The sequence below is a fragment of the Alligator mississippiensis genome, chromosome 5 (assembly GCF_030867095.1).
Source record: "Alligator mississippiensis isolate rAllMis1 chromosome 5, rAllMis1, whole genome shotgun sequence".
In the NCBI taxonomy this organism is placed as follows: domain Eukaryota; kingdom Metazoa; phylum Chordata; order Crocodylia; family Alligatoridae; genus Alligator; species Alligator mississippiensis.
The window spans coordinates 82,556,975-82,584,651 of record NC_081828.1 but is presented as its reverse complement, the minus strand read 5'-3'; the positions used below and the strand labels follow the sequence as shown (position 1 = coordinate 82,584,651).

At 43.0% G+C, this 27,677-nt stretch overlaps 1 protein-coding gene across 4 annotated transcripts in view; it reads right to left on the bottom strand.

The window, feature by feature from the left end:
• Window positions 1–990: 990 nt before the first annotated feature.
• STX17 (syntaxin 17) overlaps window positions 991–27,677 on the bottom strand; it is a 74,253-nt gene continuing 47,566 nt past the window's right edge. For all 4 annotated transcript variants that reach the window (XM_059728553.1, XM_006260383.4, XM_006260382.4 and 1 more), the window contains 5 exons: window positions 21,580–21,811; window positions 11,868–11,986; window positions 11,731–11,781; window positions 4,936–5,022; window positions 991–4,204 (listed from right to left, as the gene is read on the bottom strand). In XM_059728553.1, the coding sequence (XP_059584536.1) occupies window positions 3,965–4,204; window positions 4,936–5,022; window positions 11,731–11,781; window positions 11,868–11,986; window positions 21,580–21,811 (729 nt within the window). In that variant the 3' untranslated portion in view covers window positions 991–3,964. The remainder of the gene's footprint in view (window positions 4,205–4,935; window positions 5,023–11,730; window positions 11,782–11,867; window positions 11,987–21,579; window positions 21,812–27,677) is intronic.

Below are 27,677 nucleotides of genomic sequence, written 5' to 3'. Positions count from 1 at the left end.
AAAGAAAGTTTGTCAGAAAATGGCAAACATCTGTTTAGATCAAACTTTGTTCGGGATGTCTGCCTCTATCCAGAATGGAATTATGGGGAAGGGGTCAGAAATGCAAACAGCCCAAAGTAGCAAATATAGCCATGCATGTAAGACAATTGGAGCATGGGAAACTCAGGTTCTGGTGCCTCTTCAAGGAGATTCAAAGCTAGCAGGCATTTGAACCTTTGTTTTCTATGTAGAACCAAGTGCCCTAATTACTATTCTCGCTGTTTTCCTCTGCCTACATTGGTGTGCAAGTCCCCTGTGTTTCAGTGGTAGAATCCTTGTCTGTTGCACAGGAGACCTGGGTTCAATTCCTGGACTCTTATACAAATACAGCCATGGAGGCACCAAGCGCCTGGACTCAATCTAGCCTTTTGATTCTGTTTCAGTGGATTGAAGGTCTCGGCAGCCTCCACTCCTCCAAAACTCCTGCCTAGGCATATGCATCAAAGATCTGGGTTACCTCTCATACATATGCCATGACCCGGAAGGATCAACAGTTGCTAAACACTGGTGTGTGTAAAGAAAAGAAAAAAAGAATGGTGGGGAGGGTTACTTTAAATGGAACAAAAACAAATCCCAAAACCTCATTTTATATCAGAACTTGAAATTAATATTCTAGCCCTTTTCTACCCAGCATCCATATACATTACCAATGAAATAGGCTTTGATAGACTGACAAAACTTTATGCAAATCCCAAATATTGTAGATGTTTCAGGTGGTGTATCTATCCATTTGACTGTTAATTTCTCTTGTAGTCTTGCCACTTCCACTAGTGGAATATTGATAGCATATATGATTGCTAGTTCAATAAAATATTATTTTAAATGTTAGTTTTATACAATTATTTAATCATCCATGCAGTGTTAATTTACATAAAAGTAGTGATCATTTAGATACTGGGATGAAAACAGAAAACAACACATTTTAAATAGAAAATACAAACCATATAAAAATGAAGGCAAAAAAAAATCTTTATTGAATCTGACAAAATGTCTACCTTGTACTTCTGACTCTTGAATAATGTCCATTGCAATTTAAGCAATGGTTTGGCCATGAAAGGGGGCCCACGTTTTTCTATATATTCAAAAGAAACCCTCAGACTTGAAATTGAATCGTACAATTCCAGCAGTATTGTTGGCTTTAATGGCATATAAAGTTTCTGCATGCATACCAGATGCAAATGAAACTCTAGTTTTTTTTACTGGATTTTGTTTTTTCAAACATGAGAGAGAGAAGCAATATGGCTTTAAATGTCTCTTAAGTGAGCATCTATTAAACTGATTTTGTATGCAACTTTACAGTCACTAGTCTAGTGGGGGAAAAAAAGAAGGTCCTCAGTTCTATACATAAGGATTGTCATAGCTGTATTCCCAACTTGCAAAAGTTTGGGCAATTCTCTCTTGGTTTCTGTCATCAAATACATACAAGTTAGCAGGGTAAAGAAGGGAAGTTGACATCTTCAATGTCTGCTCCAATTCCTAGAGAGAGCAGTGGTTTTTTCTGGTTCCAAATGCTCTAAATGTAGGCAGATAAAGTGTAATGGCTAAGGACATCAAACAAGGAATACATTTCTCTGCTATGGGTTGTTATGAGTTCATTACAAATGTGTATAGTCATAATAGATGCGATTTTAAAAAAAAACGTTTCTTGCATGGCACGTGCAAATAAGCCAGGTAACTCAGGAGGTTTTCTCAACCCCATGTAATTCTACAGAGAAAGGCACTTTGGCTTAATACATGGAGTTTTGTTAGTTTTACATTTTAATGATTACTTGTGAACACCATTTTCATTCATGTTGCTTCCCTGAGCCTAAGTTTTATTTAAAGTAGACAACATCATCTACACAGTTGCAGTTGGTTTGTACTCTTAAGTAAAATAAATGAGAGAGAACTACAGGAAACTTGTCTTGAAGCTAATGGTTTCTTAGAATGCATTTAGGCACCAAAGCCGGAGTCCATTATTAGAAGACAATATTTTCATAGATTGACAAATTGTTGGTTATTAAAATGGAGCTCCAGTAATTGTTAAGTGAAGTGATGTAGTGATAGTTCTCCCCTAAAGATATGAAGGACTGAACATCAACATGTAATTACACAATATTTAGGAAAACCTTTTAAATATTTATTTGTAAAAGGTCTCAAGAAGATCCAACCATTTGAGATCTTCCAGAAGCAACTTTGCTCCCTATGTTTTCCTAGAAAGTGGTAGCAGCAGTGCTGGAACTCATGCACAGCTAGACCGTGTGGAAGAGCCAGGGCTGTGTGACATTGAAAACTCATTAAAAATACTATATTTAAAAATGGAAGAGGCAGAGACATAAGTGGACTTTAGTTGACAATACAATGAGCAGGATAAATGAGGCACAATAGATACCCCCAGGAAGATATCCCTCAATAGGCATCACCAAGAAGACAGTGGCACAAGCCAGAGCTAACTACACCCATATACACCCCAACTCCTTGAAGAGAAAACTCTGCTGACTGAATTCTAAGAACTAGATGCATCTTGGCCCAAGCTGCCCAGTGGAGCAGAGCTCGGATCTGCTGAGGTAAGCAAAAAAAACGGAGTGAAAGCACTAGCATAATTATGCTGTATGGCTGGAGACAGCCAGCTGAAGAATAGTATACAGGGCTGACTCGTACCCAGCTGTGTTCATGACCTGGGTGCTGCAACAGACTTGGCCATCTTTCAAAATGTTTTTTCTGATCAGATCAGCTAATGACAGCACAGTCACCAGGACTATACCCATATGACAGTCCTTTGTAATCTATAACCACCTCACCTGGCAAAGAAACTGATGCCAATTATCATCACACTCTTGCTAAATCAGTGGAACAGGTATAAGGAACTACTGAGGAGTTGCTGCTGTTCCAGCAATATCAAATGTCATGAATGGCTGGTTTTTAACTTCTTCCACTGCTGTTTTGCTGCTGGCAGAATGTTAGAAAGGTGCAAAGGAAGAAGGGACATCAGCATCCCACAATGAGCCAGGTAATACTTAAATAAGCAGGGCTTCAATGTTCCAAATCTTGGAATTTAATTTCAATCCCAGACAGTTGCTTTCAAAGACCAGCTGGGATTAGACCATAATGGAATGTTACACCCCTAGCACAACCACTCCTATACAATTTTTTTATTGGCTTGTTGGGAAGGGATGGAAAGTGAAACTGTTTATTTATAAGAAGCAGTAGATGATTTAAGAAGGACAATAAGAAAAGGGCAGGAAAAATAAGCTTTTTAAAAAAGAAAATAAAGATTGTGTAGTGCTCTAGAAAGGCAGCCCAGCTTGACAGTACAGGCAGAGGACAATGAAGCTGCCTCCACAGCCTGCAACGATACATTTCAACCTTAACCTGTAAAAAGTTGTGCTGATTTGTGCTTCTGTTGAACAGACTGTCACTTATCCTATGGTGGTTTGTGGATACAGCCAAATTGATATTTTGCTGGAACCAAAATTGTGAAGTTTAGAAGCTGGCTGGAAGCTAGAGCGCTCATTTTTTTTATTTTTTTTTTAAATCACTTAGAAAAAATGCTCCAAACATTAGGGTGTCTCACTCTGCCCTGGTGAGAATGCTCCAAGGCTTTCCTAAATTTATTCTAAACTCTCAACTAAATCTACTCCTGTCATCAGATAAAATAAGAGGTGAATTTGGCACAGAACACCTGGCATTCATCATTACAGCTGCAGCCGTAATGCACCATATGCCTATGATAAAAAGGCAGTCCTTACAGCTTTCAAAACTACAGCACTGCCTTGTCTCAGTGGCAGTCTCTCAAATGCTTAAGTTCTAGCATCTCTGTGTCACCCCCCCCCCCCCAAAACAGCAATATAGTTGTCCAAATTCATGAGACTCAGATTTATATTCAAAGCAAAGACTGCAAGTTGTCATCATTGCTGGGGATATTACTTCTGTTCCCAGCCTCACTTCAATTAGATTTTTTGTTGCTCTGACTAGGAAGGTCTGGACAGCTGGAAGAGAGCTGCTCAATCACTTTCTGTTTTCTTCTTTGTATCAATTTTCCACCTGTGAAGCCCAGAATCCCACCACCAAGTGCAGCTGCAATTCCTGCTACTTTGAAGCCTGCAAGGAGACCAATAGGACCCCCTACCACTCCTCCAATGAGTGCACCTGCCACAGGCAGAGCTGCCAGCTTGTACTTTGCAGCCTGTTAAAAAAAAACACAACAAAAACAATCTATTCAGAATACATGCCTGTGGTGATGTGCATTTTCCCCTCATTAGTCTTGGCAATATATCCAGATTTTAGCACATAAATAAACCTTGCAAATTACATTTTTTTTAAATACACTATTCTACAGGTAAGAGAGAATATGCCATGTCTGCTTCAAACTTGAACAGTTCCAATTATGCAACAGAACACCAAATTATTTTACAAAGTGGCTGAATTTATTTACAGTCTAGAATCCACTGGCTGGGCTGTGCCATTAAAATAAATGTAGTAATTGGAAAGTGCCCAGAAGCTGTTTCATACATGCCTGAAGACTGCATATGTCAGCTAACAGCAACTCTTAGCAACATAAATGTAGTTCAGCATCACATAATTGTGTGTCACCATCATAGTTTCATTTCACATGCATTTGAGTCTTATGAGCCAATCATTTAACACTCTGCCTGTTTTTCCAGGTATTCCATTGGAAGCAGCAGCAGAACACCTTATAATGAGACTTTAGGCAGATAAATTCTTTTCTGGCAGACTGGATGTGACAGAACATTACAAGCAAAATTGATTTTTTTTTTTTACTACCTATGTCATTTCTTCCTTATTTCCTTAATTGCTGGTTCCCTCAGCATTAAAGACGGCAGATCAATTGGGTTAATACAGAAGATTGCTGGGAGGCAGAGTACCATTGATTCACCAGCAGGAGCAGATCCCTACCTTCCCCAAGTTTTTGGTTCCCTCTTCAACATTCACAGCGGCATTGTTGACATGGTCTTCAATTCTGTCAATCTTCTCCTGCTGAGACTAGATGCAAAGGAATTATGAGTGAGGTTACCTGCTGGGAAGCAGCAGTAAGCCAATACACACCATTTTAATGCCTGTAATCAGGGCCCTGCAGCAGCTTTCATCTGCTACGTACTGTACCCATGCAGCCTTAATGGTAGTTCATTAATAGCTTCTGATAAGCCACGCTGAAACTACAAAGTTACTTAAAAAAGGAATTTAACTATCAGGTCATGAAATGGGAAGAAATTATACAGCATATTGTTACAGTTCAAGAAAGCATATTGAAGTGTACTCTCATTTGATCTATTGTTCTGTGAATAAATGAACTTGCATTTTAGGGAAAAATTCAAACAAGCATTTATGTTTCACGCTGAGTTTCATTTTCAAAACAATTCATTTTTCTACAGGGTGAAGGTACAAGATCAACATAAGTTATATTAAACAAAAAGTTTTGCTGAAATCCAAACTGCCATCTTTAATCTATGAGGCTGTAATATATTAACTTAACCATACACATATAACCATCTGACAATGTTGGAAATATTTTTAATATGACCCTAATCTTTGCACTTCCACTCTTCCAAAATTCTAATTCCTGCTTCAAACCCCCTTAAACTTTAGGAGAGCAAAATCCCTCGGCTGGTACTTAGAGATGGGATACCTTCCTGTCCTTTTTAAACCCCTGGAGGACCCTTAGCATTATTCTGTCACAATAATGGGCTGTCCAGTGTACTGTTTAAGATTATGCTCATTCTGCACAGTTCTTAAATTTAGAACATTTTCTAGGTCAAGAACCTAGTTTTGTCAAACTTGGTGTAATAAATGTGTCTGACAAACACACATGCCTTTCTCACCTGCCTAGTACTAGACAGTACAGATGCTCTATTTTACCCATTGCTGCATGTAACTTTCCTAAGAACAAGGAACAAAAAAAATTGCTCCTCACTGCCAGGTAAAAACACTCCACCACTAGGCTACAGAATCAGGCTTCCTTTTGTCTGCCCTCTCAGGCTCGATGAATCTTGAATTCCTTTCTGCATAAAGGAATAGCTTCAACAAGATGGGTGGAAAGGGCCCCACCCAGAATAACCTATAAACCACCTACGAGGTGTAGGCTTGAATCAGAAATTCAGGATTGGAAAGGACTTCGAGGGCATCTAGTCCAACCCCATATTCGCAGCAGGACCATCCCCAGTTAGATCATTCCAGCCAGGGCTTTTTGTTGAGCTGGGCCTTAAAGACCTCCAAGGATAGAGACTCTACCACCTCTTTAGGTAATCTGTTCCAGTGCCACACTACTAATTAGAATTTTTTTTTTCCTAAACCTCCCTTGTTGCAACTTGAGACCATTGCTCCTTGTTCTGCCATCTGTCACCACTGAGAACAGTCAGCGGTTCCCAAACTCTGATAGATTGCGCACCACTAATTTAAAATGATACAACCTTAAGTACCACCAGCAATTTTTTCAGTTTAACCTTAAGTGCCACCAGCAAATTTTTGTCCTATAAAGTAATAATAAATCTGTTAACACGTACCACTGACAGGTTGTCTGCATAACACCAGTGGTACCCATACCACAGATTGGGAACCGCTACCTCCATCTTCCTTGTAACCAAACTTCAGATAGTTGAAAGTACTAGCAAAACCCTTCTCAGTCTTCTCTTCTGCAGACTAAATAAGCCCAGTTCCCTCAGCCTCTCCTCAGAAGTCAGGTGCCCCAGCCCCCTCACCATTTTTGTTGCCCTCCACTGGACTCTCTCCACCTTGTCCATGCCCTTTCTATAGCGGGAGTGGTGGGGGGCAAAACTGGACACAGTACTCCAGATGTGGCCTCACCAGTGTAGAATAGAGGGGAAAATTACTTCCTTTGACCTGCTGGCAATGATCCTACTAATGCAGCCCTGTATGCCATTAGCCTTCTTGGCAACAAGAACACAATGTTGACTCATAATCAGCTTATTGTTCACTGTGACTCCAGGTCCTTTTCTGTAGAGCTGCTGCTTACCCAGTTTGTCCGAAGCCTGTAGCAGTGCATAAGACTCTTCCGTCTTAAGTGCACAACTTGGTACTTCTCCTATTGAACCTCATAAGACTTCTTTTTGGCCCAGTCCTCCAATTTGTCTAGATCATGCTGAATCCTAGCTCTACCCTCCAGTGTATTTACTACTCCCTCCAGCTTGGTGTCATCTGAAAACTTGCTTAGGGTGCAATCCATCCCATCTTCTAGATGGTTAATGAAGATACTGAACATAACCAGCCCCAGGATCAACCCCACTAGTCAACAGCTGCAAGCTACACATTAAGCCATTAATCACCACCCATTGAGTCCAATGATCCAGCCCACTTTTTATCCACCTTACAGTCCATTCATCCAACACATACTTCCTTAGCTTGCTTGCAAGAATGTTGAGGGAGACTATATCAAAAGCCTTGCTAAAGTCAAGGTATATCATGTTCACTGCTTTCCCCGCATCTACAGAGCCAGTTATTTCATCATAGAAAGCAATCAGGTTGGTCAGGCATGACTTGCCCTTAGTGAATCCATGCTGACTGTTCCTGATCACCTTCTCCTCCAAGTGCTTAGAAATGGATTCCTTGAGGACCAGCTCCATGATTTTCCTGGGGACTGAGGTGAGGCTGACCAGTCTGTAGTTCCCTGGATCCTCCTCCATCACTTCCAAAACCCATATATGTAGTAAAATTGGTGCAATGTATTGTGATGCAGATGGGATAAAGAACAGACTGAACAGAGTGTGTGCATAATGTTTGCACAGTTTTCCCCCTTTCAAATACGTTGCAATGGAATGCAGTTCCTTCCCTGTGGTCCTGGCAAGACAAAAACCACCTGCAAGACTCTAGTCTTTCTGGCTGGAGTCCCTCATCCTTCTCACCACAAATAGAAATAATGTTTAAAATGGCAGGGACCTTGCTAAGGAACCTGTTGCACCTCATGTTCCAATATTTCTGATGATTAATATGTGACCTAGAGAATATGAGAAGCAAGTTTGGACAGAAGTCATGCTATCAGTGACTTCTATGCTGAGTAAATCAAGGACCAAGGAGCACCCAACAGTAACTGCTCTGAACTAAGAAGAATTTAGGTAGGCAGAAAATTGTCTCAACAGAGTACCAACAGGGCTACTAGTCAGGACACGCAGCATGAAGCTGCTGCTGATACACAGAAAGAAGACCATTAATAACCACTATTGTTCACTAAGCAGCACAGACTACCTTGCAATGAGGCAATCAAGCACCCTTTGGGCTAGTGCAATTGAATATTCTTAATTGCTGCAATATAACGCTTGAAAAACAAGAGTAAGATTCAAACGTAAAACTTATACCTAGAGAATTTAATGTAAACCATTATCCTAAAAACCTCATGAGGGCTTTCAGCATAGTAATGTTTTAACAGAACAAAATTCTTAAGCAGTCACTGCTAAGACAAAAAAGTAAAGCAAAGCAAATTCTCTCCTGGCATTGTTAATAGTTTAGAGAAGATTCAAAGGCTTTTGGCTTTAATGAGTTGGGACATAGTCCTGCTCTTTACCTAATGACCTTAAGGTTCTGATCCTAATGCTGTTAGAATGTTTTGTATGTAATTCAAAAAGTGATTTTTATATCTAGATTTCTAAAGGTGGAAATATAGATTTTCGAGGAAGATAACTGACATCAAAAGTTTAGGTTTAGTTTTGGACAGTATCTTTCCTCAACATACTTTTAACTTACTGACACTGTGCATAAGGATTTCTGTATATCCACAAGCATATCATGTAGGACTCCCAGGAGAGGGTTAGATATGATCATAGATTCTGAAATGCTTAATTCATCCACAGAAGAGATGCAGTATATAAGAGGTGTCACACTGGATCAGACCACAGGTCTATTTAGCCCAGTACTCTGTATCTTAGTGGCACAACAGATGCTAAGAGGAAGAATATTTTTTGCAGGACCTAAGTAGACTGGCCTGTCCCTTACCTCTCTTCCCTTACAGCTTTTAGCATGCAGGGGCCTAGAAAGTCCTAATTTGGCATTGCAGCTTTACTATCATGTTTAATAGCCACCGTTGGATTTATCTTGCATAAATTTGTCTAAGCCTCTTTTGAACCTGGTTGAATTATGGACATCTGCAATTCTTATAGCAAGTTAATTATATACTGTGAGAAAAAAAGTTCCTTTCGTTAGTTTTAATCTGGTCTGTAATAATTTCACTGTGGGCACATCTACATGTGCATTAATGCACTTTAATGCGCGCTAAAACTAGCACTTCAATTGTGAGGTACTAGGAAAATGCACACTAGCCTGGTTTATGTGCATTAACTAAAGTGAATCCTTTTTAAATGATGCTTAATGTGCTTTAACCTCTTTTAATGCACATTCAGTAAAAGCACAAACATTTATACAAATACCTTTTTGTGCTGCAGCTTGATTGAGTCTGTTCCACATGCGAGCTGATGTGCCCAGTACTGCATCACATGCATTTTTATAAATGACGAAATCCGTGTTAGTGCTGAGAAAATGGCAGCAGTGCGCTTTTGAACTAAAACACCTTTGATGTGTTTTAGTTCAAAAGCATGCCACTGCCATTTTTCTCAGCACTGATGCACATTTTGTCATTTATACAAATTATGCAAATGTGTGCGACACAGTGCTGGGCACTTTCAAATGTGCCCGGTGCTGCATCACACACGCATCTAAAAATGCCCCATGGTTTTTTACATGACACTTTAATGAGCATTAAAATAGGCCAGGTGTTTTCAACTGAGGGTACTTAGGAAGGCTTTAGCGGGTACTAGGCAGCAGGCGCTGCCAGCACTTCCACCACCAGAACGCTCGCCAATCGGCTGCTGGGGGACCTTCCCCCCCCCCGGCTTGTCGACCGGCCACCAATGGACTCCTTCCTTCTCAACCAACCGCTGGGGTTGCACTAGCCCAAAAAGGTTGAAAACCCCTGAAACAGGCTAATGCGCATTAAATCACATGTGCAAACATGCCCTGAATGTCATCTTGTTTTCATTTTCTGAGTCATGGTAAACAAGTCCCTATTCACTATTTTCACACTATTACTTATTTCATAGCTCTCTATCATATCCCCCCACAGTTCTCTTTTCTCTAAGCAGAGAAGTCTTAGTCTCTTTAGTCTCTCTTCATACAGAAGCCTCTCCATGCCTCTGATCATGCTTACTGCCCATCTCTGTACCTTTTCCAGTTTTACTACATCTGTTTGGAGGTAGGAGGACTGAAATTCACCCTGAATTCAAGGTGGTGGTGCATCACAGACTTATACAGTGGCATAGTGACATTTTCTATTTTGTTTTCTATTCCTTTCCTAATAATCCTTAACATTCTATTAGTCCCTTTTTGATGCTGAACATTGGATTGAGCATACACACAACAATCCCAACATCTCTTTCCTGAATTAGTAATAGCTAATGTCGAGTCCATCATCGTATGCATACCTCACATTATTTTTTCCTGCGTGTATCACTTTGCCCTTATCAAAATTAAACTTTATGGGTGCCTCTACACAAGCGCAGAAGCCACTCCAATGCGCTGTAATTACACCACGTCAGAGCAGACTCAGTTATTCAAGTCTGCTGGAGCGTGATAATTACTGTGCTCCAGCAGCCTCCCACATCTTGTATATCACTGTGCCTGCTCTTCAAAATGTCAGTGGAGGTGCTTTAACAAAAGCTTGTTGAACGAGCTTTGGTTCAAGTGCCCCTGTGTGGGGATGGTAATACACAAGACGCTGTGGCACTTTAATTAGAGTGGCTCTCGGAGCTGCTCTAATTAAAGCACTCTCCCCACTCCCTCCCACCCCTGGAGCACTTGTAAAAGTGCCCTATCTGTCATGTAGTTGCCTGTTTATTCAATTTTACAAGACATGTCAACAATTCTTCACAATCAACTTTTTTTTTTTTTAAATCAACCATCAAACAATTCTTCACAATCAACTTTTTTTTTAAATCAACCATCAAACAGTTCTTCACAATCAACTTTTTTTAATCATCCTGAATAATTATGTGTAATTGCAAACTTGGCCACCTCCCTATCACCTTCCTTTCCCAATCATTGATAAAAATGTTAAATGGCACAAGCCCCAGGACAGACTCTTGGGACCCCACTGTTTACCTTCCTCCATTTAAAGGAAGGTATTTATACCTACTCAGCAAGTGTATTTACACTTACTCTGTACAGAGGCTATATTTAGTAACAGGCTAAACACTGAAGTTGGTAGATCTGCATTTCGAGGATTCTGCTCCTCCAAGATTCTTGGTGAATACCATCCAGGCCTGATGATATGCTATTGTTTAAGTTAATCAATTTCCTAGACAACCTCCTCTAATACTTCAATTTGGGTCACTTCTACTGATGGCAATACTCCACTCTTCCCTCTTAGCCTTACCTGAGTGCTTCATCCCTGATGGCTTTGGAGGGAGGGAGGATGCGAGGGAAAAGGAATGGGACTGTTCTGACTCTATTCATTCCCACTTTCCTGAAGATGCTAAAAAAGGCAAAATGGCAATGGCACGCATGATAGATACCAACTTCTAAACCCTAAAAACTGGATTGTAGTACCTTATTTCATGTTAGGCCACTGAAGCACCATCAAACGGTACCCACTTAATCTGCTTTTACCTTGGTAATAAAAATCTCCCCTATAACCTTTATCAGTCCTGTGAAACTCCCATTCCCCTATTCTTTATATAAGATTTAAACACTTACGTGGACTAGCAGAGAAAAGTCAGTTACTAGCTGGTTGAGTTCAATCAAGTCCTACAAATATAAAAGAAAATGCTATTTAGTATAAATTTACTAAAAGAAAGAGAAAATAAAGTGGCAATACATTAATTCCAACATACCTCTTCTAACGTTTCCCATGATTCAGCAGCATTTTCATCCTGAGGAATTTCAGGGAGTGGAGAATGGATCTGGATAAAACTCTGGGAATTTCCCACAGCTTCTATGTTATAAAAAGGTTCTAAGGGAAAACCATGATAATTTCAATGAATGCATGACTTAAAGTAAAGAATAGACTGAATAAAATTGGCAGTCTTTCATCTCAAATGTTGCTCAAGTTTGAATTAATTCAAGCCAGGCAACTGGAGTACTGAAAGGAACAACTTGGGCCATTGGGTCCAGTCCCATGTATTTGCAGGTAAATAGTTGTCTAAAAAGTCCACAAGACCATCTACTCTGACAGCTCTTACACAACAAAGCCACAAATTACACCATTAAATAAAGCAGAAAAAAACCTGAATCCTACAACACGCCATAGGTAAGGAGCAGGGGGGGCAAGGGCGCTAACAACACACTGACACAGTAATGACAAGAAATGTATTCTATTAATACATGCTAGGAAGAGAAACATGTCTTGCACTACAAAGGAAGGCACAATATAGCTAAGAAAACAAACAAACAAAAATCCCAAAGCAAAACAAAAAAGCATAGTCCTTGCCAGCCTAGGAGGAAAAAATCCTCCCTTAACCTAAATCTGATGCCCTTGAGCATATTAAGCAAGCCCCTCCAATCAAATTCATAAGTAGCAGAAGGAGTACCAGTGGATTCCAGCCAAATAGCCAATGCTTCAGAGGAAGCAAAATAAAGAATTTTCCTCCCAGAAAGAACCCGAGTTTGCTTTCAGCCCAATCACAGGGGTTCTAAATACTTGGATCCAAATACTACATATAAGCGATATGCACCTGAGGAGGAAGAACCAGCAGCATACCTACAGACTGGGGAACTCCCTTCTCGTCAGCACAGAGGCAGAAAAGGATCTTGGAGTCATTACTGATTCCAAGATGAACGTGGGCCAACAATATGAGGATGTGGTCAGGAAGGCTAACCGCACCTTGTCATTCACAGATGAATCACGAGCAGGTCCAAGGAGGTGATCTATGCAACATTGGTCAGGCCACAGTTGGAGTACTGCATCCAGTTCTGGGCGCTGCACTTCAGGAGGATTGTGGACAACATGGAGAAGGTCCAGAGGAGGGCCACTCGCATGATCAGGGGCAGCAGGGCAGACCCTACGAGCGGAGGCTATGGGACCTGAACCTGTTCAGCCTCCGCAAGAGAAGGCTGAGATGGGATCAGGTGGCCATCTATAAACTGGCCAAGGGGGACCAGCAGGCAATGGGAGAGTCCCTGTTCCCCCAAGCACTGTTGGGAGTAACAAGGAATAACGGCCATAAATTGACTGAGAGTAGATATCAGGAGGCACTACTTTACAGTCAGGGTGGCCAGGATCTGGAACCAACTTCCAAGGGAAGTGGTGCTCGCTCCTACCCTGGGGGTCTTCAAAAGGGGGCTAGATAATCACCTAGCCGGAGTCGTCTGACCCCAGCATTCTTTCCTGCCCATGGCAGGGGGTCGGACTTGATGATCTGCTCAGGTCCCTTCCGACCCTACCAACTATGAAACTAGGTGGGGGAGTATATGGATGGCATATGCCCCCCACATTTTTGTGCCAATGGTAGGATGCGGGGCTGCAGCCTGGCCAGAGCCAGGGCGTGGCAGCAGCGGGTGCAGCAGCAGCATGATTTCTATGCTGACAGCGGGGCATGGGGCTGGAGCCTGCCAGAGCTAGTGCCCAGCAGGAGCAGGGGCAGTAGTGATGGCACAGAGTTGTGCCCCCCACTGTCAACACTTACACATCATCTATGATATTACATATGCTGATTACTGCTCCAAGAACATGCCTATCACCCTAATCCTTCCACAAACTTGACAAGCTCCATCCTAAAGCAATGTCCCCTGCTCGTGGTGTGTTTGGAAGCCCATTCTCCATTGCTCTGACCAGTAGAAGCCACCTTCCAGTTTCCAGTCTAAATTTGTTCATGACCAATTTGAATTACTTTGAGCATGTGCTAGTACTCTTCTTCAATTACAACAGCTCTTCTAGTACCTTCCTGTTTGCCCTATAAATGTATCTAGAAAAGATAAACATACACTCTATTCGCCTTACTTTTTTAAGCTAAACAATCCAAGCTCTTTGAATCTCTTCTCTTAAGATATGTTCTCCATTCCCTGAATCCTCCTCTTTGGTCCTGTTCTAGTTTAAATTCAACTTTCTTGAACACAAGTGAACAGAACTAAATACAACATTTTAAACAGGGTCTTACCAACACCTTGTACTGTGGTACTGATATTCATCTCTACTTGAAATACCCCACTAACAACCCTCAGAACTGCACTGCACTTTTTCACACTTGCAAAACATTGGTGGCTTCCTCTCTTGCTCCATTAACCAGTCTTCTTGTCAGGAGTCCGTAAGTACCTGACTTTGTACTTCATACAGTTAAAACATAGACTATTTCTATTTCTTCACTCCACAAGGTTTTCTTATTCTTCTAGTGCTCCTCCACAGTTACAATATGCCCAGCTTTGAGTCACATCTAAGTTTCACAGACGCACATCTAGTTCTTAGAAACACACTAACTCCAATACTCCATCAAACCAATGGTCCATCTGGTCCAGTGTCCTGTCTCTAACAGTAGAAGTAGTCAATGCTTAGAGAGAGAGCATATGAACAGGGAATATGTAGAGTGACCTATCCCGTTACACCTTCAGTGACATCCACCATCATTGGTTTAGAAATGGGAAACATCCCCAACTATTCCATTGAATAGCTATTAATGGATTGTCTCATCCATTGTCTGGTCCTTTTTTGGACCTGGCTATATTATCTGCCTTTACAACCTTAAATTGTAGTGAGTTCCACAAGTTATCTATGCTTCTGCATAAAAAGTACTTTCTCTTGTTAGTTTTAAACTTGTCTCCTAATTTCAGTGGGTGCCCCCCAGATCTAGTATTCTGGGATTTGGTAAATAAAAGTTCCCTATCCACTTTGTCCACAACCTTCATGATCTTAATAGACCTCCATCATATCCCCTCTCAGCCTTCTCCTTTCCAAACAGAAACATCCTAACCTTTTGTCTCTCTTGGTATGGCACTTGCTTCATATCCCTGATCATCTCGGCTACCCTTCTCTGTACCTTTCCTAATACTACTACATCGGGGTGGGCAATTATTTTGGGCAGAGGGCTGCTTACCAAGTTTTGGTAAGCTATCGAGGGCCTCATAGGTAGCCCTGCCCCTTGACAGGTGCCTCACTCCTTGGTTGCCATCTTGGGACTGGAAGTCCCACCCCCTAACCCCCAACCTTTGCCACCAGAAGTCCCTCCCCTTGCCTCCGGAAGTACTCCTTTCAGCAAGGGGTTTTGCCATCTCAGAACCAGAAAAATATCAAATTATATTCTAAAAATCAAGCATCTACATTCTACAACTTTCATTAATTTGATTTTTAAAAATCTTTTTGTCCTGATTTACTTGTGTTTGTGTAGTGGACAGAAGTGATCACACAATAGCTTAAAATGAAGACTTAATCTTGTAAACTGTGGGGGGGTGGGGGACCTGGGGATGGGTATAGGTTTGTGGGCGGTGTGGGGATGTGGGGGAGGGTGTGGGTGTGTGTGGAGGGGTTTGTGGGGGGTAGATATGGGGTGAGGGAGCATGTGGATGTGTCTGGATATGTGGGGTGTGGGTGGGTATGGGGTTTGTGAGGGGAGTGTGGGAGGAGGGTGGCTGGGCTGCGTGAGGGGGTGTGGGGCTTTGCGTGTATGGTAGTGCGAGGGGGGTATGGGTGCATGCGTATGGTGGGGGGTGCTTGTGAGACTCACCCTACAAACACACACACACACACATATACACACACACAGTGTGCTTGCCTCACTACACACACACTGTATGCTTGCCTCATTGCTCTCTCTCTCTCTCTCCCTCCCCCCACCTGCCTCCTGGCCCTGGGGTACCAGCACGCCCCTGCTCCCATGGTCCAGCAATGCAGCTGGGGACCATGTGGTGCTGGAGCAGCTGTGTATAGGGAAAACTGCTGCAGGCAGACACTTTGGGGGAGGGGCATGGGGGGGAGGGGACTAGGGGTAGGTCCTGGCCACGCTGGCCTTTCTGCTGACTCCTGCCGGCTTCCCCTAGGTCCTACTGCTCCTGGCTCCTGTCATCTTTGACAGGGAGCCTGGAGCAGATAAATATTAATTTTCTAAACTTTGTAGGTGCCCCATGGGCCGGATAGAATGGCCTGGTGGGCCAGATCCGGCTCACAGACCATATTTTGCCTGCTCCTGTACTACATCCTATTTGAGATGTGAACACCAGAACTGCACACTGTATTCAAGATGTGAGTGCACTGTGAATTTGTATTGTGGCATGATGCTTTCTGTTTTGTTTTCAATTCCCTTCTTAATGATGTCCGGTATTTTGCTCCCCGTGCACCAGCAATATGGTGTAATGGGATCTAATGCAGGATCCCACATTGTACATCTAGGAAGCGTGAGTGTTGGAATCCTACATCAGATCCTATTGCACCTTTTCACTGATGTCTGTCAGGGGCCTGACAAACACCACAAGTAGTCTCTCTACAATGAAGTATTTCAAAAGGAGAGTTATTAGACTGTATTCTCCCTTTCAGTCAATTCCTTAGCCATCTCATAATTATAGGATTTCTCCCATCTTCTCCAGATTTGCTACTAACTTCAAGCTTTGCTTAAATCTAGCCAGATCAGACCCACTGTATTGCCCTTGTCTAAGAAGTCAGTTATCCTATCACAGAAAGATATTGAGTTGGTTTTACACTATCTTCCTTGGATAAAACCATATGGTGTTTTATCATATATTTTGTTTACCACCATATCTCTGGATTGTCCTTTCCTTAAGTATCTGTTCTAAAACAGATATCAATTTAACACTTTAAGTTGTATTAAAGGCTATTGCTGAGCATGTTGTTACTGCTCACAAATATCAACATTAGCCTATTCAGTAAGATTTTCTTAAATTCTCTTTCTTTCTTGTATCCCACGTTCCTTATATGCTACTATCGTGTAGAGAAGAGGTTCCTAAACTTTTTCTTATTGTGTACGCTCTTCCAGATTTACCAGCTGCCACATACCCCTGCCTGCATTTTATATTTTATCCTCTTAAATGCCAATTATTATTATGCAAATTAAATCCACCATTACACAATTTCTCCCACATATCCCCCAGAGATGTCTTGTGTACCCCCAGGGGTATGCGAACCACAGTTTGGGAACCCCTGATGTAGAGGATAAAAACCAAAAATAAATTATACTTATTTGTGTTATCTTTTTTAACAAGTGATTAAAAGAGGGAATTTTTCAAAACATTTTGCCATTCTTTAGCAATCTTTACTCCATGGATCTCAAAATAGTCTTCACATGTTAAAGTCCAAATCTTGGACACCTATAATCAATTGAAAAAGTCCCTGTGACTTTAACAATTCTTGGCCTTACCTGTTTAGTCAAGCTAAGGGGCAGAACAATATGTGAGTAGTGAAGTAAAAAAAATCTCTTAAGAAAACCCTAAGTTTGCCTCTGAATTTTCTTTCAGAATCATTCAAGAACACAACTATAATATCACTGTTATGAATATATTATACCTGTCTCTCTAAGATATCCTAACATATTCCTTTCCCCTTCTATGACTAACCATATGTCCAAATAATTACATGTGGAAAAATTTGGAGAAAGCCATGAAGTTTATTCCATGACGTCACTCTTTTTTCAGCAATATGAAGGCTACATTTGTTAAAATTAAACCCTTCCTTGGCAATTCAAAATAAAAGAAGGGTCCTAAGAAGAACCATGTACAGTGGAAATCCTCTTATGTACAATGCCCCCTGCCCTCAAAATCTCCTGCAGACACTGTTCTGGAAGAGGATCCCTGATTACTACCCCACCACAGGGCTTAAGTTGTGCAGTGAGCCTTGCACATCTCTACACCCAAGAGTTGTAAGCAAGTTCCACTGCATTATTTTCTGATGATTCTCCACTTCAAAAACGAAAAAAAAGAGGTAGTAGAGGAAGTAGAATCACCTGAGGGCTGAAACTAAAAATAAGAAATTTACATTAACAAATTTACATTCAAATATTCACATTTGAACAAGTTCTAACCTGTGATAGGGGAAGAATGAAAGTGTCTCCTCAACCTTACCTACAGCATCTATTCAGAAATGCAATAATAGAAAACACCTCTACATACACTTTACAAAGCAGCTTTCCACCTCATTATACTTATGATAAAAATCTAATACTCCGGAAAATTCAATATGCTGGTTAAAAGGTTTTAGTAAATTTGAGAGAAGTCTCACCTTTTGTTAATATTTGTTATAATGCAATTAAATTAATCTCCTACTGGAGATGGGGGATGGTAAAGGGGGAAGGAGCTATATCATTCCTTGACATGCCTCTATATGTGCAATTTGAATATATAAACCCTTTACTTCTCTGGGAGATGGGAAGCAACATGCTAAAAGACTGGGGCATAAGAAAGTTTCTTCGAGTAAGATCAGCAACTAAGATTTTCTTTCAAATCTACAGGCTTCAAGCATAAAAGAAAAGATTACATTACAGATACCCTGTTAGCTCAAAGAGCTGCTTTCAAACTGTTTAAAAAATCCTATATAATTATATTCAGTTGTCTGCATGGCGGTATGTTTCACTGTACATAGGATGAACAATTTCTGTAATCCTGAGCAACTTGTAGGAAAGTACCAATAATATTTTTCTATACTTATGCTTGTATCCCAATATTTCTGATCAATTTATTGATTTTTAAGTGCAATTTTCCCTCAGTTAAAAAAATCCTCACTTAAAAATATAAAATAGTCAGATCAAGAGATTATTCCTAATCTTTTAAAAATAGTAATTTTCATTCATATTTTATTTTGGCAGGCCCCAAGATCAGGAGGGGGATGAGATTTTTCTGAGCAACCAAAAGTGTCCAGAGAACCAGGCCTAATTAGAAATCAATTAGAAATCAGCAAGGCAGGACACAGACTGTCCACCGAGTTCTTAGAATGTCTTGGGAACAATTTTTGTTTCAGAAACAGAGTAAGTTTTTAGGGCAGGAGCTATCTTAGATTTTATTCTGACTATCCAGGATAAGCCATCTGAGAATCTGAAGGAAGAACGTAATTTGGATGTAAGTGTTCACAAAACAACAATTCATGCTTCTAAGGAAAGGAAAGAATGAAAGCAACAGAATAAGAACAATGAACTCCAGCCTTCATCAAACTAAGAAAACTGTTAAGTAGGATCTTGTAGGAAAAGAAATCTGTAGGAGAAAAGTAGTGCTGAAGAGCTAGCTGCTATCAATAAAACAGGTTTTGGCGATGTTTTAATGCCATCTATCTCAACCCAGGAACAACAGCAAGTAGAACAAGAGACCAATATGGCTGTTTCAGGACCACCTTAATGACTCCCAAATCAAAAGGTAATTGTCCAGGAACAAAGAATGAATATGAAGAAATAACACAAGCATGTAAAAATAAATCAGAAAGGCTAAAAGCATAAAATGAGTTACAACTAGCAAGGGACATTAAAAACAGCAAGCAAATAAATGGGAAATAGATAAATGGTCCTGCTCTTTTTCTTGCTTTTTCAACCAAAGTACCTTGGTGTAATTCTACATAAATGGATAGTTCTTCCTTTGCATCTAAATCTGCTCTTCCTAGCCAACTCCTTCAGTAACGAGTAATGACACACATCTAGAATTTATGATACAAAAACCCCTTTTTCTTAATATCACAAATAATGATTTAATTAAAAATAGTAAGTGACCACCAGGGATCCTGGTTTTCTCCGTTTAAAAATCCCAAATTCTCTGATTAAACCAAAAATCCCAAATTCTCTGATTAACAAACCCAAAACCTGCATTTTTCCACAATTAAAATGGCACACCATATTATAAATATATATAAATAAAGGTATCATTTGAACACAATGTGTTATTGACATTTACAATTTTAAAGCAATTTGGAAGCCCACCACTGCCTCAATCGCTATAATAAAATAAATTCTAAAAACCTATATATATTGACATTTGAGTTTGGTTTTACCATCATGGAAAATCAGAGCTCCTCCTGCCCCTTTTATTTACCAGTGCAGCTGCAGCTGTGCCCCCGTTTTGTGGCACTAAGAAGCTCTGACATGCCAGTGCTCTGCCCCTGCCCATGCCGGTGCCCCTCACTCCTGACCTACAGGCCTTTCAACCCTGCTGGTGCCCTTCACTCCCAATCCACAAAATCCTGGTGCCCCTCACTCCTGACCCACAGCCCCTGGCCCTGCCAGTTCATCTCACTCCCAACCCACAGCCTTGCTGGTGCCCCTCACTCCCAAGTCACAGTCCCCCGGCACTGCCACGGCCCCACACTCCCAACCCACAGCCCCCTGGCCCTGCTACTGCCCCTCACTCCTGACCCAGTGCCCCCAGTCCCTCAGTGTGTGAGTTAAAGGGAAGTGTGTGTATAAACAATGCATGGGAGAGGCACAGGCAATGGGTGGGGGGTGGCGGAGGTACAGGCAATGTGTCAAGGGGGCTGGGGGCCACATGCCCCCCTGAGATTTCTGTGCCCACCATGGGGCACAGGACAAGAGCTGCCTTCATAGCCCAGCTGGTAGGATGTGGCGCAGGAGGAGGCGCCATGCCGCCATAGCCCACAAGGTGAGGCACAAGATGGTGGTACAGAGTTGTGTCTTTGGTGCTGCTGAGCAGGCAGGGGGCATCTCACTTTGGTGGCCATGGTGGTGCAGCGCTCCCTCCTGCACCGGGTCCACCTGCTGGGCCATGGAGGCAACTCCTCCAGAGCCAGTCTGGCCTGTGTACAGCCCCATGTCCTGCTGTGGGTGCAGAAATCTCAAAAGGCACAGAGCCCCCTCCTACCCATCTTGGCCTCCCTGCCACATCACCTGTGCTCCTCCGCTCCCCCATGTCACCTGTGCCCTGCCCCCCCCAACACATTGCCTGTGCCTCATTCTCCTCTTCCCCACCCCCATAAACTTACCTGAAGGGAGCTGTGGGAGCTGCCTAGCTGCACATGGATATGTGCACATGCACATGGAGCCCCCTGCGTCCCACTCACCCTAGCCCCAGGCAGCCCATTGGGGGCAGGAACTCTGCCAGCCTGCAAGGGGAAACCCATGGTTTCCCATGTTTTTCTCCTCTAAGAGGGAAAATCTGCATTTTTCTCTGTTAAAGGAAAAAATCCACATATTTCCAGAGCAAAATGGAAAACCCAGATCCCTGGTGATCATCACTGCAGAACAAAGAAAAAAGGAAATTTAACCCCCGTGAAACCTACACAAAAGATATCTTCCAATGGGTAGTCTCCTGTTTTAAGATATTCAAGACTGCCTGTTATAATTTAGTTTTGCTTTTATTTTAAAATCCAAATCTATCAGACTATTTTTTTCCCTTGGGTAGCTTATGAAAGTATTCACTAGCTATATAAATTTGGTGGTAGGGTAACAACTCAGTTTAAAATACTGTACTCATATGTACTGAGAAAACTGTAATATATGGAAGTTACATCAAAATATGTCTTCTTATATATGAATAATTTTTGGTAAACTAGATTCCCATTGATTTATTTCTACAGTATCTGGTAAGAAAACTCTGGAAACATGTTTTTATACATACTTATGTAGATACACACACATATACAAACTAGATTAAATACATATAAAAATGAAATTATACTACCTCCACCTACAGTTGTAGATCTAGTTAGAGGAGGCTTTACAGTGGTATCTTCCTGCTCATTAAACTGCTTTTTAAGTTCTTCTGCAGATTCTGAATGGAGCTGTAGAAATTCTTTTATGGCAAATGAAGCTTCCTCCTTAACGGGATTTATCATTCTTTGCAGAATTTGGATATCTTCCAGACGGACCCGTGAACAAAGCTTCTCCATCTCTCGCATATTGGCTCGCAGTTGCTGTAATTGTTTAAAATGGTTATTGTAACTGTGTGACAAAGAGATACTCCTATATACCCCATAGAAAGACTGATGCAACTATCACCTTAGCTATCCAGTCGGACCCTGAGTTACGTGGGGGATACGTTCTTGAAAAACACCATGTAAGTCGAAACTGTGTAACTCGAGGCATTAAGTTAATGGAAAATAGGAGGATAGGGACCTGGGACCAAGATTTGATAACATTATTTCATAATAAAAGGATATTTAAAAACAAAATAATGGAATTAATAGCCTTATTAAAATCTTTACTCCCAGCTACGTGCTCATACAGAGACAAAGCTTTAGCCTTAATTGCCATGCTGTCAACAACTGCTCCTTTTGTATTGGTCATTTCATTGATCCAAAGATTAAGGAGTTTCTCAACCTTATCTAAATGAGGAATTCTAATCAACAACGACACTCTTGAACTCACAAGGGTTGTCGTTTTCACACAGTCTCTAATTTTTTGCTCACTTTTCCTAATAGTATGCACAGTTGATTCACTTAAGCTGTATTGGCGAGCAATTGTATTGGCGAGCAATTGACGCAGCACTATTGCCTTCTCTTAATTTACCAAGGATTTCTATTTTCTGGGCCAGGGTGATAGACTTACATGCTCTTTTGGGCACAACATCAAAGGCTTTCTTTGATGCCATTTTCACAAATATTCAGGGGTTAATGTAACCAAAAATGATGGACATTCTTGGAGGAGACGACAAATGATGCTAACACTATGTAATGTAAGCAGACTCCAAACTAACAACCGTTCCACCGCAAACAGTGTAAATGTGAAGCAGGGTATCGTGTAAGTTGAAACATGGTCATGTTATATAAAACGCGTATATGTAAATCAGTGTAACTCAAAACTGTGTAACTGGGGGTCTGATTGTATTTTTATTTTTAGGTAACCAGATAGTGACATTTCCATGTTGTATAAATTAAGGAAGTTACTACTTTAATTTTATTTCAAAATTAAAATGTCTAGTAAAAAATTGTTCAGCCTTGCAGTTAACCAGCAAATTATACAGTAGAAGAAAAGAAAAATCAACCTACAACTAATCTATTTAGGAAATGTAATAAAAAAAAGTTCCCTGGATTGTGCCATTCTGTTGTTTCATCTGTGTACGGATATTAACAGTTATTATTTAAACTCCCAGGTCTGTGACAACTCTTCTGTAAGAATTCTTTCCCTCAAGGTAGTCCAGCCTATGAGTTATCCAGTAGTGCAGTCACTGGTAGAGGTGCACTGATATATCGGTCCGATATTGGATCGGTACCAATATAAAGAAAATTGGCTGTATCAGAAATCAGTCCAATGGGGCCAATAATTTGGCTGATAAAAGCCAGTGCGCGTGTGCACAGCCACAGCACAGCACTCAGGCAGCGCTCAAGCACAGCCCAGCAGCATGGAGAGCTGCCTCCAGCTGGTAAGTCCATTGTGGTAGAAGAGGGGGAGGGCAGATCAGCCCCCCTCGTGGTGAGGGAGGGGGTAGGGGCAGGTGCTGCCCAGCCAGGGTGGGGCAGGGCAGCTCCCACCACTGTGCACACCCCAGGAGGCACTGGGGGCGGGGGGGGGCCGGACATGTGCCCCCGATCTGTGCAGGGCGAGCAGGCGGGCTGCAGCTGGGGGCTGGAGCCAGGCTTTTCTTGCCGGGGCTAGGCTCAGAGTGAGGGCTATGGAGGGGGCTGCAGCCACCCCAAATTTCACCGTAGCTCCCTCTTAGCGCCGTCGCGTGCACAGCACAGCCCTGGCTCTTCCCTGCTCAACTCCCACCTACCCCTACACAGGGCATGGGATTTGGGGGGGGGGGGGGTGGCGGCTCCCTCCCAGCACTGCAGCCACAGCCACGCACCCAGAGCAGCCCCAGCTCTTCCTTGCGCGTGGGGGGAGGTGGAGGTTGAACTGGGAAGAGCCAGGGCTGCACTGGGTGGGCAGGTGGCGGTGGTGGCACTGGGAGGGAGCTATGGCGAAATTTAGGGTGGTTGCAGCCCCCGCCCAGCACCCCGATGAGAAGAGCCCAGCTCACAGCTGCAGCCTGCCTGCTTGCCCCATCCAGATCCAGGGGGCACAGCCCCCCCCCCCCGGGGTGCGCACCGTGGCAGGAGCCGCTCCTCCCCACCCCCCAACAAGCTGCACCTCTGTCCTGTGCCCTGCCATGGCTGGGCAGCACCTGCCCCTGCCTCCTCCTTCACCACAAGGGGGATGTTTGATCTGCCCCCCTCCCCTTCCACCACAACGGGCTTACCAGCTGGAGGCAGCTCACCACGCTATGTCAGAAATTGGATCAGTATCAGCCAATACGGCTCCTTAAAAATCAAATATTGGTATTGGCCCCAAAAATCTCTATCAGTGCACCCCTAGTCACTCGCTATGCATTCCTTCACCTGTCTTAATGAACTAACGATAAATAAGGAAGCAGCTGCTGACCTTTGGTACCTAAGTCATATGGTATAGCCCCAGTTACATAAATCATAATTAAAACTTTGCTTACATGATGAATTTGCCCCAGTTGCTGCCATCAGTTGATCTGCTGTAGCATAACACCTAACATAAGTAAAGCTATTATTAACAACAATGGTGCTTATGAGAGGTGCACAGATATATCAGTGCCATATCGGATCGGCACCAATAAAAGGAAAATTAGCATTATTGGTTATCAGCTTTTTTTGGCTGGTGTAACCAATAATGTACAGATATATATGCCTTCTGATCAAGGCCCCTGGACAGCATGTGCACATGCCCAGCTGCAGCATGCACATGGCCAAAAGCACAGCCAGGCAGTGTGAGAGCAGCACCCTACAGCTAAGTCTGTGGAGAGGAAGGGGCATGGGGGAGGGAAGGGGCATGGTGGGGCAGATTGGGGCCCCCACAGCTGGGTGGGAGCACTGCCCAGACAGGGCAGTGAATGGGACCCTGGGGCTGGGGCAGGGAGTGGGACGGAGCTGCGGGTAGCTCATCCAGGGGGCATAGAAGGAGGTGGGGAGGCAGCTCCCCACTGTTGAGCTTACCCCAAGGAAGGCATGGGGGGCATGTGCCCCCGCCGATTTGGCCATGGGGCAGAGACGGACTGCCCACTGTGGGCTTGGGGCTGTTCACCCTGCTGCCTTTTGTCCCAGGAGCCCTGAGCCAGCTGCATGTGCCCTGCCCACCCGGCAGCAGTGGGGGCAGCGAGCTGTCCCTCCTGCTGCTGGACAGGGAAGGGACATGGCACAGCCAGTGCACAGCTCCCAGGGCAAAGGCAGCAGAGCAGAGAGCCCCAAGCCCTCAGCGGGCAGCCCACATCCGCCCTCACCCCACTCGATTCTGCTCCTAAAAGCACTACCGAGCTTAAAAGTGGTGGCAGCAGTGCTTGAACTAAAGCTCATTTGACGAGCTTTAGTTCAAGTGCCCCCACTGCCATTTTTAAGTGCCAGGATGCTGATCCCCTGGAAGAGCTGCCCATGCCATCCCTCTTCCCCACCCCAGCCCTGGGGTCCCATTCACCGCCCTGGCTGGGCAGCGCCCCCCGCCCCAGCTTCAGCTCCAGTCCTTGCCCCACTCCATCCCTTACTATGGGGGCTTCAATCTCCCTCCTCCATGCCCCTTCACTCACCCATGCCCATTCCCTTCCACAGACTTACCTGCAGGTGCTCTCCATGCTGCTCAGCTGTGCTCCTGTAAATCGGTTATTGGATCAGTATCAGCCAATATGCCTGGTGAATAATTGACTATCGGTATGGGCCAAGAAAATCTGTCAGTACACCCCTAATGCTTATCCCTACTTGAAAGAGGATTATCTCCAAGAACATGTCTGTAGCTGGCCTGCTTTTGCCCCTCACCCCTGCCCCCTCAGTGGCTAAGGTGTTCCACTCCTCACTGTTACATCAGTAGTAACAACTATGCTAATCATCAAATGAGGAAAATTCTCTCCAAATTGCTCACCTGAACAAAACAGATAGAGCTAAACATCACAGAAGCTAACCAGATCTGCAACAGTAAATATCCAGCTCAGCCACAGCCAACTCACCCATCAAAAATGCAAGTTACATGGTCCACAAGGAAAACATGAACAAGCAGGTAACGCTGTCAATATATATATCAGAACTCAACCCCATGGACATAACAGATGTGACTGCTATGAGCAGTGATGCTTTCAGCACATTTGCTGAAATGTACTTTATATTTGCACCTGTTTAAGGGCTTACAGGTCAAAGCCAGAACCTTGAAATGTACCTGGAAAGATATCTGCAGCCAGTGCAGACTCTGGAGCACTGGACTGATAGCAAATCCACCCGCGCAAGAAGGTGGGCCGTCACGTTCTATACCAGCTGCAGTCTCTGAATGGTCATCAAAGAAGGCCCCACTTAGAGCAAACTGCAGTAATTTAGCTTTGAGTCTAATAAAGTATAGAAGATGGTGGCCAGATCCAAATCTGAAAGAAAGGGTTGCAGCTTTCCCACCAGAAAGAATAGGTGAAAGGCTCTCTTAATTATCACTGCAACATAAAGATCCAGATGCAGTAAGAATTCAGGAGTACCCCAAGACAGTGAATCTGTGTGACTTAATGTAACACCCCCAAGGCCATGAAGTCCGCCATCAACCTTGTTTTCTCTGGATTCAATTTTAAATGGTTCACCAATATCCAGTCCCTCAACTGTAGTCAGGCACTGGATAAGGATAGATTGTACAGCCTCAGTCAGATGAGAGAGAGACAGAACTAGAACTGAATATCATTCACATACTGATGGTACCTCACTCGAAATCTCCGCACAATCTCAACCAGTGGCCTCATATTGAACAGGAAGGATGATAGATAGCATGGAACCCTGGAGAACAGGTCCCAAGGAGACAATGAGCACTCACCCATCACCACCCTGTGGGACCTCCCTGCTGAAAAGATCGGAACAAATTAAGAGCTGTCCCATGCCCCCCTTCCTCTCCACCAAGTCACATAAACATGTTATCAACACCTCATGGTCTACTGTTTCAGAAGCCATTAAAAGATCTTGTAAGATCAAAAGAACACAATTCTTCCTATAGAACTGCAAGCTAAGATAGTCAACCAAGGCCACAAGCACAGTGTCTGTGCTATATCCATGATGAAAGCCAAACTGATGGGTCCATGAATCCAATAGCATACAAATATGCCTGCTGCTGCCTACTGAAACACCCACTGAAGGATGTTCCCCAAAAAAGAGAGGCTGGGCACAGGACAATAGCAACCTTCAATGTAATCATCAAGAGACAATCTCTTGCATATGTGCTGGATAATCACAGAATGAGCATCCGGTACCCTTCCCTCCTGAAAAGAGCCACTGACAACCTCAGCCAGCAGTAGGCCCAGCCTTCCCCAGCTGGCTTTTACCAGCCAGGTGGGCATGAGTCCACTTCACAATACGTAAAACACATCCTCCAAATGCATCCTCTGCAACAACTACTACAACTGATCCATAAAACCAGACAAGACTGAGCTTCCCCAACCCTAAACACTGACTCTGCTGCAGCTAAGCTGGCAGTTCCCAAGCTGTGCTCAATATAAGTGATTTTGTCTGCAAAAAAGATGGCAAACTTTTCACAGCAAGTTGCAGATGATTCAGTTTCCAAGCAGAGACAATGCAGTTTAAACAGGCCATTCACCCCCTGGAACAGTTTCACTGGATAGCACCTTGCAGATATAATGGTAGAAAAGAACTAAAGCTTCTTTGGATCTATGCTGCTATCCAGAGGCTTCAGCATGGGTTGAGAGCCAACAAACATTATTCTTTGATGAGCAATGTCAGTTCACTCAGCTCCATACAAAGCAAAGAGGAGGCTGCAAATCCCATGGAATTTAAAAACTAATATTAGACAAAATAGTTCACATTA